Source organism: Microcaecilia unicolor, chromosome 13, assembly GCF_901765095.1.
Source record: "Microcaecilia unicolor chromosome 13, aMicUni1.1, whole genome shotgun sequence".
NCBI classification, from domain to species: domain Eukaryota; kingdom Metazoa; phylum Chordata; class Amphibia; order Gymnophiona; family Siphonopidae; genus Microcaecilia; species Microcaecilia unicolor.
The window spans coordinates 100,821,481-100,835,443 of NC_044043.1; the positions used below are offsets into that span (position 1 = coordinate 100,821,481).

The 13,963-nt window shown below is 40.4% G+C and overlaps 1 protein-coding gene across 1 annotated transcript in view; it reads left to right on the top strand.

Annotated features, from left to right (window-relative positions):
- Positions 1 to 13,963, top strand: part of CROCC (ciliary rootlet coiled-coil, rootletin) — a 198,438-nt gene that overhangs the window by 51,605 nt on the left and 132,870 nt on the right. The window contains exons 8-10 of the mRNA XM_030222563.1: positions 958 to 1,064; positions 9,235 to 9,462; positions 13,718 to 13,814. Of these exons, the coding sequence (XP_030078423.1) occupies positions 958 to 1,064; positions 9,235 to 9,462; positions 13,718 to 13,814 (432 nt within the window). The remainder of the gene's footprint in view (positions 1 to 957; positions 1,065 to 9,234; positions 9,463 to 13,717; positions 13,815 to 13,963) is intronic.

Sequence of the window (13,963 nt, forward strand, 5' to 3'; positions counted from 1 at the left end):
TCTGGAATGCTCTCTCTGCTGTAAATTTGCTATTGTTGGCCAGGTCATTTGTCCCCAGGTGAATTACAACATCAATATTCGAAGCCTCACTCTCTTCTCGGATCACTTTCAGATTCTGGTCGGTACATCTTGTAGCTGAAGACCCTGGAAGGCATTTCACTAGGTTGGAACCCTTGAACTGTGTTCCTAAGTTAATGCCTCTGATAATGGAGTCTACGAGCAGTAAGAGTTTTCTGCTTTTCACCAATCTTTTTTGGGGGGTGATTCTTGGGTTGAGCTACTTTCATAGCCTCTGGTTCCACCACAGTACTTATTTTTCCATTATCATAATGATGGAGCGCAGGAAAAGAATTTGGCACGGGCAAAGGTTGGGAAGGTGAGAATTTCTGTGTCACAGATCTTAGTCTACCTGAGCCTACTGTGACCCATCTAGTTGAAGCTAATTCTTTCTGGAGTTTGTTGATCTCATCTTTCAAAGCTGATAATTAGAGACAGATAGGACAAGCTCTAAGACTCCAGATAGTTTGCCTTAGGATTAAAGCATAACATGTATTTTACTGAATAAAGGACATATTGATGTGATTCACAAGTGTAAAAAAGGTTAACTATGAATAGGGGTAACAAGGTATAAGATTGACCAATTATGGTGTAATGAAGATACTTGTCCCTTGACTGCCTTATATAAAGGGAGCTCACGCAGGGGATGGTGGGAGAGGGGATAGGCACTGCAATACTGTCTCTCATGTATGACTTTTGTTTCTACATTTTTAAAAATCTATTCTACATTGTTTGTTTTGTTGTGAATGGCTGTGTCCTAATGACTGGTAAACTGACCTAGTTACCAACATTAGGAGCATGAATTCAATCTTAGAGGGAAAGAGGGAATGCAACAGTCAGGCAGACCCTGTTCTAATTTTTGCTCTGCTTACCATAGTCCTGTTTCTGTCTTTACAACAGTCTTTCAATACATACTTCAGTAATGAGCATGGCCGGCTGCTTACCCTCTGGAGACAAGTTGTGGGCTTTCGACGACTCTTCAGCGAGATGAAAACTATGACAGAAAGGTCAGAAAAAAACATGAGGAGACTCAAGATCTGTGCCAGTGTTGTGCATATTCTGCCAACAAGGTTGTATTGTATTAAAATGCTCTGAATCGAGCGATCCCTAGTTAGCGCTCCTACAGCACCTTCTGCTGGGTAAAACACAGCTAGCACTCCTGTACCATTCCCTGTAGTGCCTCCTGATGGAGGAAACTGGGAGCCATGATCTCACCCACAGATGGTGCTGTTGCTGGGAGATACTGGGACTACAGGCACACCGTTCCCTACAGTGCTTCCTGCTGGATCTTTTCTTCTGCACTTAACCCACTCTTGCCTGAGGTACAGACTTTACACCCTGATATTTAAGCACCATGGTCAGTCTTGACTTCAAAAAAGCAAAACAGCGAAGATGACTAACAAAAGCAAAAATAATCAAAAATTAAAAACAAGAAAGTATCAAATTTGTATTTAAAAATACAAATGCATAAAAAAGTAAAGAAATATGAAAAAGACGACACTTGTTTATAAAAAATTAAAACACTTTATTAGCCAAAGGATAGCAGGGAGAAAGGGACTCGACACAGCTGTGTTTGGGCCCTACAGGCCTGCGTCAGGAGTCTATTCAAATCAAAACATATAAATAACATAAAATGAATAAAAACATATAGATATAAAGAGACATTACAAATATTTAAAACATTCACCTATTGCAAGAGAAGTTGTCTTGACTTCAGACACTGACCATAGTATTTTAACATAGAATAATATGACTCTTATATACTGCAAATACCTATAAAAGTGGTTTACTGCTGTTTATAAAACAACATACAAATTTGTCAGTTACCATGAAAAACAAATACTAGGAAAATTACTAATTAAAATATATCTAAAATTATTCATATGTATCAGTTGCCCAAAATATACTTCTGATACAAAAAAAGCCTTCAAAGTTCTTCTAAATAGACATTCCTTAGCGTCCCTCCGGACCGGACCAGGATTGGACTGATGGGTTGTGCTCGCCTACCAGCAGGTGGAGACTGAGAAAAAACTCTGACTCTAGAGAGCCAATAGGAGCCCTGGCCATGTGACCTTAGCCCCAGTATTTTCTCAGTCTCCCAGCAGGTAGGAAGTGAGCCCATTAGTCTCTCTCCTTTTCTCTTTAGATATTACAGATATTTGTGATAATTCTTCTGTGCCTGGAATCTTATTTAGAGGCTTGACAGGGTTTCCTTTCTCTTCTTTCTTTGACAGCCTCGGGGGTGTTAAACTCGGGTGTCTCGAGTCCACCCCCCTTCCTCCCCATCTCCCTGGCTTAGCAGGGAAGGGCCGTCCCTTTCTCTGGAAAGGTGTACCGTCTTTGGGAGAGGCAGCCACTTTTAACAGGTAGCTGCTTTAAAAGAATTAAATCAAATAAAAGGAAATTCAAAGAAGCAGCCTTTCTTTCCCCAGACTTCTAACGAGCAGGCAGCTCCAGTGTTTTATTATGATTGAGGGGTTATAAAAAAAAAAAACAAACAGAAGAAAATAATTCAGTATCTGTGACTTTAAACAGCGATTTTTCTCGTCAGATTTAATTTCCTCCATTTTCTTGCGTTTTGGCGGCGGCGGCAGTTTAAACAAATGAAAAGAAAAAAAAAAAGAAAGGTGCGAACCGCGTAAGCGCGGCCACCTGTTTTTTCCGATATGGCTTAAAAGTTCAAACAGCTGCTGTCGGTCAGCGTCGCGCAGTTCACGCAGCCGGAACGTGTAAATTTTGCTCTCCCTTCTAGGTTTCTTCGGGTCCGGTGCTGCCTCCGGTTTTTTCGGGGCCTTTTTCGCCGGCTGTTGTTTCTTCAACGTTCCACTGGGCTCCGCTTGTTCGGAGGTGTCGGGCGCGCTGTCGATTGCCACGGGGCCAGTGGCGCGAACAGCGGCCATTTTGTTTCTCCCTCCATCTTATCAGTCGGGGATCTCTCTGCTGAAGGTAAGGCTGCAGTTCATAGAGCAGTTCGGCTCCAAAATGTGTACACTTTTGTATGTGCTGAACGGCGTATTCTAAAATGCTCTTCACATCAGCAGGCAATATTTGGTTGAAAGGGGGCTCCTTTCATATATGGATATATAACAAGCTTTTCTTCTTTTAAATTTCTATGTATCACGGGGCTGTTAACACTAGTTTTTTCTGGTGCTCAGTCATTTTTCATTGCCTGGTGGAAAATCTACATCTTATCATAATATAATATCATAATTCATTTCAAGCATTTTCCTCAATAGCTGTAGTATTATACAGTGTTTTAAGAACTTTAGAAACTTTCTCTATAGGCATAGAGTAAATTTCTGTCTTTCTCATTCCCTGATGAATAGGACTACATTGTCTAAGAGTCAATTGATTGGTACTTTGCAATTCTGACCATAATATCTTAGTTCCTTTCAAGCATTTTACTCCATGCCTATGATGTTATATAGTGTTTTAAGAACTTAACAGACAATCACTCTCAATGGCTGTAGTGTTATACAGTGTTTTCTTTTTCCGGCTTTAAGAAGCCTTCTCTAGAGGCATACAGTATATTGTTCAGATGCCATGGGGATATATCAGCTCTTTCATATTCTCTGAGGGACAGTCCTGTCTACCAAGCTCCCAGTCACTCAGCTGCCTTAGCAGGCATGCTTTATTCATGTCTTCCCTTCTTTTCCAACTGCCTTGAAGCCTCTCATATTTCATTTTAGCTTTCTTCTGGTTTTTACAGGACATATGGTCACTTAGAGAATAAAGTCATCCTTTCACTTAAAGATAGTGGACGGTCCTCAAACCATCTACTCGTGTTTGTCTCTACTCTATCAGTTCAGCATTGGCAGATTATAAACATCCTGGTTTGGTCCAGTATGCCTATACATACCATCTGCTATCTCTTCCTCTTCCTTAGAGACCTGATGTTATATCAAGCTTTCTTGAATTCAGATACAGTCTTGTCTACACTGCCTTCACCAAGTGGCTGTGGCACAACTTCACTTTTTTCGTTACAGGTAATTTCCAAGTTTGTCCTTTTTCATTTTCATTCTATGCGCCTTCACTCCAGAGTGTTCTTTCAATTGGAAGGGGATTCACTCACTTCCTGTGTATTTATACCATAGGTACATAAGTATGGTTATGCTGGGTAAGGCCTAAAGTCCATCAAGTCCAGCATTCATATCTAATGGGCATAGGTACATAAGTTTTGCCATTCTGGGGAAGCTCAAATGTCCACCTTTCTACAGCCAGAACAGCATTAAAGAAAAAAAAAAAAAAAAACCTCTCACGAGAGTATCGAACAGAAATCTCTGCTCCAAAAGCAAGGCTTTGCAGTAATTCTGCAAACTAACGCATACAATATTTGCCATGGCTGTTCACCACTAGGAACACTGGGGACCTAGGTTCGGTGTTTTAACCTGAAACAAGCTCAACATTCATATCTATTGGGTGTGAGTCTGGTACTACTACTACTACTACTACTTAACATTTCTAGAGCGCTACTAGGGTTACGCAGCGCTGTACAAATTAACAAAGAAGGACGTTCCCTGCTCAAAGGAGCTTACAATCTACATCTCAGTGAGGGAGGACGCATGACCGTGGTACGTGGATTAGTGGTATGTGGATTAGGGAGATCCAAGAAATTACAGGCCGGTGAATCAGACGTTCATACTGGGACAATTTTTTTCTGTCCGGAGCGTACTACCATAGCTGGTGGACTCCTATATTCAGAACTTTCTATATTCAGAACTTACCCAACTATGGAACGCCATAGAGATAGGGTTGGAGTTTGTAGCCCTATTTAACTGGTGTCCTTGGTCACCCTTCCTCTTCTCCTCAGGGTCCAGAGAATGGCTAGTTTTTTGCTTATGCATTAACCGGTCATTTTCAGCAGTACTCTCTCTTCCGTTCTTTTATAGATCTAAGAGGATGTTCATTGCGCTCTTAGGGTCATTTCATTCTTACCTAGACGACTGCCTAATTGGAGAAAGTCTTATCAGCAGAGTTCTCAGGTCACGCACCGGGTGTTGCATTTCTTACAGTCTCTAGGTTGGGTGGTGATTGTAGCCAGGCCTCTCATTTGATCTCTCATTTGATCTCTCATCAGATATCTCTGATTTTCTCTTTGTTTAGTCAGGTTGGCGCACAGTCTTTTGTCTCCTCTGCAAACATCCCAGTTTATATTTTTCTTGGTGACCTTGGGCCTTCGGCCATTTTCTCGCTCTATTCTGCAGAATGCAATTTTACTTTCTAATGCCCAAGAAGGAATTTTCCTTCATCCTATTGCGAATCTCAGGGTCATCAATCGCGCTATTTAAGTGTCATCTAGTTATCTCAAGAACCTTAGTTCTGTCATTGGGATGCTTCGTGCAGTACACTTTTTGGCAGAAGCTTGTTTTTATATATTTTTTTTCTGGGGGACCTCAGCAATTCGTTTTACCTTCGGGTGAATTTTGTTTTCCCTACTGACAAACAAGGCGGAGAGAGCTATGTTGGTCCTTGCCATGGCAATGGGTTATGTCATCCGCCAAGGAGGAGTTAAGAGTATACTCTTGAGTTTGTACTCATTTTTTCTTAGTTGTGTCACCCTGCGTTTAGGTGAATGGACTCTCATTTTTTCAGCCTTACTTCCTCACTGCGACACTTCAGGGCTATCTCTTTTTGCCTTCAGGCTCACGAACATTTCTTGCTTCTTCCGTTCAGCAACAGTCTTGACGGAGACAGGGACAGATGCCAACGTCCAGCAGGGGTTTTTCAACCTTCTTTATGCGTTTCTTCCATCATCTCACTAGGTGTTTACGCAGAACCAAGGCACCCTTCTACATCCGGACCCCCAGTCACTCAAACTTATGGCGTGGTTACTGGGTCTGCAACATCTTTGATATTTTCGCAGGAAGTACTTCAAGTTTTAATTGCTTCCAGACAGAAATCTACATTAAAGTCCTATGAATCAAAGTGGCGACGGTTCACTCTGTGGTACTCCTCTCGCCACTTCATTCCACAAACAGTATCCATTTTGCATGTTTTGGAATATCTTCTGCATCTTGCGAAATCTTGTCTGTCTTACTCATCCATTAGAGTTCATTTGGCAGCTCTATCAGTGATGCATGATACTGTTGACAACCGCACGCTTATGCAGCATCCACTGTCAAAGCGGTTTCTTAAAGGAGTCCTGCACCTGTACCTCCCGCTTCGTCCACCAGCTAGGTGAACTAGGTGAACAGACTCTTAAAGTTCTGTTTTCTAGTAGCCATAACTTTTTCTATAAAGTTTTCCTCTTCAAGCAGTATTTCCCAGTAGCCATTGCAGCAAGTAGATCTATGTGTGGAATACTTCTACAGTTGGTAACTTCTTTTCGGTCTGCTGTAGTTTAAAGTTTTCACCTTTCCCAATCGGTTTTTTCTTATTGGTTTTGTCCTTCTAGCCAGTAGGCGTAAAAGTTTTTCATTGTTTCTAACCCGCTATATCGCGAAGGATCAAGGAAATGAGAATGTCTATTTCTCTTCTCGCTGAGAGGGCAGTTCCACAGCGTATTACAACATATTCCACAACTTCAGAAGCGGGCTCTATTCTTACTACGGCGATTTTTGGTGCTCTCGGTGCACATTGGTAAGTTGGCAACTTAGTCCTAGTTTCATTTTATTTTGCTCATTGGGACACACTACATGTTAGTTGTCGCCAGGTGGTCTATGCAGCATGAACATTTCTCTGCAGTTTTCATAGGGTCCCTCCCTTCAGATTACTGCTTTGGTACTTCCCATCAGTCCAATCCTGGTCCGGTCCGGAGGGACGCTAAGGAAGGAGAAATTAGATCTTACCTGCTAATTTGCTTTCCTTTAGTCCCTCCGGACCGGACCAGGCCCCTCCCATGTTCTCTCTACTCTTTAGCTTCTTTTATTAAGTAGGAAGTGTATTCAGTAGGAAGTGTATTCATTCCTTTACGATTCGTGGAACAATACTATATATATACAGAACTTTACGTGGTCTATACCACATCTCTGGTGGTTGCTGGTGAGCTCAATTGCTGGAATCTATCTATAAAACCTTAAATACGCCATACCACTTCTCTGGTGAGAGTTGTGGCTGAGCTCAGTTGCTGGAATATCTATAAAACCTTAAATATGATTTACCACTTTTCTGGTGAGAGTTGCTGGTAAGCTCAGTTGATGGAATATATATAAAATCTTAAGTGGGCCATACCATTTCTCTGGTGAGAGTTGCTGGTGAGCTATAAGACAAGTGAGCCATACCACTTCTCTGGTGAGAGTTGCGGGTGAGCTATATTATACGTGAGCCATACCACTTCTCTGGGGAGAGTTGCTGGTGAGCTATATTACATGTGAGCCATATCGCTTCTCTGGTGAGATTTGCTGGTGAGCTATAGTACAAGTGAGCCATACCACTTCTCTAGTGAGAGTTGCTGGTGAGCTGTAATACATATCGGGCCATACCACTTCTCTGGTGAGAGTTGCTGGTGAGCTCTGATACTTGGCGTTGCCGAGTGCTTTGTGGCTGCTAGGATTCCATACGGCACAGAAGGTCTTTCTTTCTTTCCTGCTTTGTTATTCAAATACTGAGGCTAAGGTCACATGGCCAGGGCTCCTATTGGCTCTCTAGAGTCAGAGTTTTTTCTCAGTCTCCACCTGCTGGTAGGCGAGCACAACCCATCAGTCCAATCCTGGTCCGGTCCGGAGGGACTAAAGGAAAGCAAATTAGCAGGTAAGATCTAATTTCTCCATAATTTGTAATAGAGCAAATACAAACTGGTAAATTTTCCAATTCTTTGCTGCTTGATATGCAAAAGATGCATCAAAGAGATTCCTTGATTTTTATCACTTTAGGATTTGGAAAGGAAAAGGTTGACACAGCACATAATGAATAGTTTTTAAGTTCGAAAGAGTACATACAATATTGAGCCAAACCCTTGTTGAATTTTAGAAAGGATACAAAAGAATTTAAACAAAATGCTGACCTCAGCCGGCAACCAGTGGAGGTGAATTAAGAAAGGAGTTATTCTCTGTTTTTAGGCAAAGAAAGGATCAGCCTTATTGCCATATTCTATATGGTTGTAAATTTAGTAAGACGGTAGGACAATCTTTAAAAAATAATGTTACAATAATCAATGTGAAACAGGAGCAATGCATATACTAATATTCGAAAATCTGCCTCCCTAAAAAATATCATATCCGTCTTATCTTTCTCATCAAGAGAAAAGATTTCCTAATTAACAATTTCATTTGTATTCCAAGGACAGTGTATGATCAAACAGAACTGCCAAAATCTTGATCCTTGAAGCCAGTTTATAATACATATTTATTAGAATGTTCTGAAATAACTGAATGTTGACCTCCCATTAATAAGTTTTATTTTTTTCTTTATTTGATCTATACATGAATATTTAGTGCTGGAGCAAACCCAAATACTGGTGCTGAGTATTGGATTATAAGGCGGCCACCAGAGGTTACATGGGTACCACTGATATTTGGTCTGATACTGCCCCGAGACTTACAAGCACTACCTGGCCGGATACTGCTGAAGTGGTCTGTCTTGATTTTCAGTAGCATTTTCCAGATAGTGCTGCCAAAATCTGCATATGACCAGGCGAGCGGGACTTATTTGGTTAGATCGACCTTTACCTGGCTAAGCTTCTCTGAATATCAGTCCCTGTGTGTTTACATTTATAAATAGGGGCACTCTAAAATTACTATTTACATGTATGTGCCAATTTACAGGTGTAAATGTTGGATTGTTTTGCATATGTGCAGCTGAATATTGGTGGTACCCAGATAACTGGTGCTGAATAATTTTCAGTGAAATTACCCAGATAATGCCACTAAAAATCAGTGGCTGGTCCAGATGAGTGGCACTTAACCTAGGTGGGAGCCACTCCTAGCTGGATAAGTTCCACAGAATATCAGGCCTTTTAGACTGGAAGCCCTCCATGGATGGGAAAACACTTACTTTATTTTTTTTTAATTTTTGTTACATTTGTACCCCACGCTTTCCCACTCATGGCAGGCTCAATGCGGCTTACATGGGGCAACGGAGGGTTAAGTGACTTGCCCAGAGTCACAAGGAGCTACTACTGAAAAAGGCGTGAGCTGAATCCATAACTGCTTTCTCTCCCAAGACAAAGATTAATGAAAATGCTGATTTTGTTCCTATTCTGTAAAATATAATATTTTCAACATTGTGCTGTGTATATAGAGATCTGTCTGAAGTGCGGAATGAGATGTCCCGGTTATGTCGCACACTCCATTCTTCCTGCCTACATGTGAGCAGTAATCTGCGAGTTTCAGAGAGCAACAGTGCGGTGGCTGTGGAGCGACAGGCCCTGCAGCTGGCACAGCTGGAAGAGCAGCTGAAGGACAAAGTGCGGCAGATGATCCAGCTGCAGGTCAGATGTGACACGGAAAAAGCAGAGCTGGGTGCTCGGTAAGAACACACATTTGTGCGAGCAGGGAGTGTTCTCAGATACAATCTGATGTTTGTGGTCTCTACAGGTCACCTAAAGTTAGGTGCCGGGATGCTTTGCGCTAAGTGCATAATTGCTGTTGTTCCGCGTACACCGTATCGATGGCTGGTGTAAATACCCAGGTCTAAATGTTACAGCGCATAAGTGCTGGCCGTACCCCTCCCACGTCCACACCCCCATTCAGTTACACGCTGTAGAAGTTGTGCAATATGGTTATAGAATTACAAGTGCAGTAAATGCACATAACTGTAAATTAGTTCCAATCAACTCCAGTGCCAATTAGCAGCTAATTTATCAATTAAAATGTGCATGCAACTGTAGGCACTAGAAACAAGTGATGAAAAATAAATTGAACAAATCACATTGTCAGAAAAAGTTTGAATTAAAAAGAATGGGTAAGTACTGTATAAAGAAACAGCTAATGACTATAGAAATAAAGTATGACATGAACAAACACATAAACAGTTCATGTCTGTATAAATGTGCGTAAGAGAACCAAATTGTAACTATAACAGTCACGAATGAATGTCTTCTATTGTAGAAATAAGACTTATGTGTGACTATCTTCAGAGACTCAATTGGTGATAGGGGTTTGAAACAAACACAAAGGTTTTATATAGATAATATCCTTGATAGAAGAGGGGAGAAGTGTGAAAACCTACAACTCACTGATTACAATTGAATGTTAACTATATCGGAACATATAGATAAAAGCCTTCAATAAATGTAAAGCAAAGTACATAAATATGGGTGATGTGTGGAAAGGCTGTAAGGGAATAGTTGGATAAAAGATTTCTCTAAACTTCATCAAAAATGGTGAACAGAGCAATGCTAATATTGCGGAACATATATTAACATGCATCACATGTTAATGGAAAGGAAGCATTGGTGGGAAGCAAAGTACATAAATATAGTTAAACACTACGAGAGAATCGACGAAAAAATGAATGAACCACATCAAAGTGAATGGAGCAACATTATGGGATAATGGGTAAACTTGAAAAAAGGAAAATACTACAGATCTTAAGAGAAAAAGAGATGTTTCAGAATAAATATCTAATAAATCGCTCTTAGGACAGTTTTGCTGAAAAATCTATTCGGCTTGTCAAAAAACTCCAGACAGCCTAGAACACTGCAGTTAGACTCATATTCGGAAAATCAAAATATGAAAGTGCTAAACCCCTACGAGAAAAGTTACATTGGCTCCCACTCAAAGAACGCATCACGTTCAAAATATGTACCCTAGTTCATAAAATCATTCATGGCGATGCCCCAGCCTACATGTCAGACCTGATAGACTTACATAAGTACATAAGTAGTGCCATACTGGGAAAGACCAAAGGTCCATCTAGCCCAGCATCCTGTCACCGACAGTGGCCAATCCAGGTCAAGGGCACCTGGCACGCTCCCCAAACGTAAAAACATTCCAGACAAGTTATACCTAAAAATGCGGAATTTTTCCAAGTCCATTTAATAGCGGTCTATGGACTTGTCCTTTAGGAATCTATCTAACCCCTTTTTAAACTCCGTCAAGCTAACCGCCCGTACCACGTTCTCCGGCAACGAATTCCAGAGTCTAATTACACGTTGGGTGAAGAAAAATTTTCTCCGATTCGTTTTAAATTTACCACACTGTAGCTTCAACTCATGCCCTCTAGTCCTAGTATTTTGAATAGCGTGAACAGTCGCTTCACATCCACCCGATCCATTCCACTCATTATTTTATACACTTCTATCATATCTCCCCTCAGCCGTCTCTTCTCCAAGCTGAAAAGCCCTAGCCTTCTCAGCCTCTCTTCATAGGAAAGTCGTCCCATCCCCACTATCATTTTCGTCGCCCTTCGCTGTACCTTTTCCAATTCTACTATATCTTTTTTGAGATATGGAGACCAGTACTTCATTTCGCCAACTGTAAAGGTCTAAAATACAAACTAACGCACGCATCAACTTTTTCCTATTTGAGTACACAATTCTGGAACGCACTGCCGCGCAACCTAAAAACGATCTATGAACTGACAGACTTCCGCAAGCTACTGAAGACCCATCTCTTTGACAGGACATACCATAAAGATCAACACATGTGAACTCTCCCACATGTACCAAAACTGTTTTATTATGTTCTCTTGCTATATTACCATCATGTTTATAATGTTTCTTGTTATATTAGTTTCTTGTTTATCATTATCATGTAACCCAAAATCCTTCTGTAATACCAAATGTCTATTCTCTTCTTATTTCCACTATTCATGATGTATTGTAAGCCACATTGAGCCTGCAAAGAGGTGGGAAAATGTGGGATACAAATGCAACAAACAAACAAACTAACAAATAAATAAATAACATCTTCCAATGGGTACAGACTGTGCTTGTAAAGAAAAGAAAACGTAGAAAAAACACTACTGTGCAGTTCTAAGAAAACAGCAGCAGAGTTTCCTCCCGAATGAGACACAGCATTCATTATAGGAAAATCATATCACATTTGCAATGAAGAAAGGCCAAAAATATCATAGCGAACTGGGACAAAGAAGCACCAATATTTAACCACACATTAAAAAAGGTGAAAACGGAGTTCAGAAAATGTAATATATGGGCTCACTAATGAAACTTAAAACCATCATGTCATCTAAACTGTCACAATTTCAGAATCTCATAGCGAACCTGAAAAAAGAGGCCGTCAATGACGTAACCACACAAAGAAAATATGAAAAAGGGGTTCAGATTTTTCAATGTAAAAAGACAGGCAGATGCAATATATGGGCTTACTGAAGAAACTGAAAACCAGTGTTTCATCTAAACAATGTTCTTTAGCCCAAAGAAAAGCAGTGAGAAGAAACAAAACAAAAATAAAAGGACTTAGTGCTACAGAAACAGTGAGTGATATGCTGCTAATGAATAAAGAATACAGTGCCTTGAAAAAGACCGTTCATTAGGAGAGTGAATAGTCTCGGAGACATGCGCTACCAGTGAATTCTGGTTGACAGCTTCTAAAATACGAATGGTGTGTGAATCAAAGTTTTAAACAGGTCAGAAAGGCAGCAAAAGATAGCACATGCATGTCATCAAGAGATAACGTATGAGAAACAGCACAAAAGGTGCCTAAATTAAGACAGCACAAAAGATGGAAGGAACACTAGAAATAAAGAACGATGTGTGTAGAAAGAAAAACAGTCTACGTGAAGATCGATATGTAAAAAAGGAAGTGTAATATACAATAAAGGCAACGTGTGATTAAAATTTTAAAAAGTGCATGCAATACTATAGAGTGCCAGCGGTGTTGAAGACAAAGAAAAAAAGTGGATTGCCAACAGAGGGCACGTGTGTATGGTGTCATCAGAAAGATGAAAGAAGCTGACGAATTAGAACCAACGGCATAGAAGGTGCCTTAAATTAGACAGCACAAAAGGATAACAAGAATCACTGAAATTGTAGTCTACATAGAGATCGATGATAGAGACGATGTGTAAAAAAAAAAGGGATGAATGTAAAAGTGCATATAATGCTTAAAGAGTGCCAGTAGTACTAAGACAAAAGGCAGTAAAATAAAAAAAAAAAAACACCAGCAGAAGGCGTATGTGTATGATGTGAAATGTAGAGAATCATGCCTGAAAAAACAGAATTAAGAACTTCTGTATATGTATGGGATTTTGTGTTTGTGTGATATTTTCTATTGTTTTATGATGCTTTTATGCTTGTTTCATTGTTATCCGCTTAGATTAAGTGGAATATAGATATGATAAATAAAGATGGTGCAAATGCTTGTGTCTAGATTACTAAATAAACAAAAAACAAAACCCCCAATCATACAAATTGTAGTATTGTATAATTTATGCTCCACCAAGACTGCCCATGTTCAAATTATGTGCTATCACATTTAAGCATCTTTATAGAAAAACATGTAGCTGGAATATTGGAACATTGCAGTGTGCATCAATGCACTCATTTATGCCAATATTCTAATGATTTATATGCACCCTTGGCATCCTCTTTTTAGAATTGCCCCCTTTGATCTTTTGGGATCTTGCCAGGTACTTGTGACCTGGATTGGCCACTGCTGGAAACAGGATACTGGACTTGATTGACCTTCGGTCTGTCCCAGTATGACAACTCTTATATTCTTATGCCTCATGTGGTGTCTTGTTCTTAATGGCCTGTATCTGTCTATATATCCATTCTTCACAGTATTTTTTTACCTGCTTTACCTGCTCATTCTTGCAGAGCCACAGAACTGATGGTAACAGTTGAACGCTTAAAGAGTCAGATCACTGAAAAAGAGAGAAGCGTAGAGGCTTTGAGCCAGAAGCTGGAAACCCTGGTGAGTTCCTGGGGAAAGAGGTTTCTCTGCTTCCTCTGTCTGTTCTCTGGGAAGTTCTAGACAGGTCTTAGGTTGGAGATCCTGTGCTGTGACCTTCCTCTGGGGCAGAGATGGACATCCTGCTTCTCTGGGAAGTGTTTTGGGCTGCA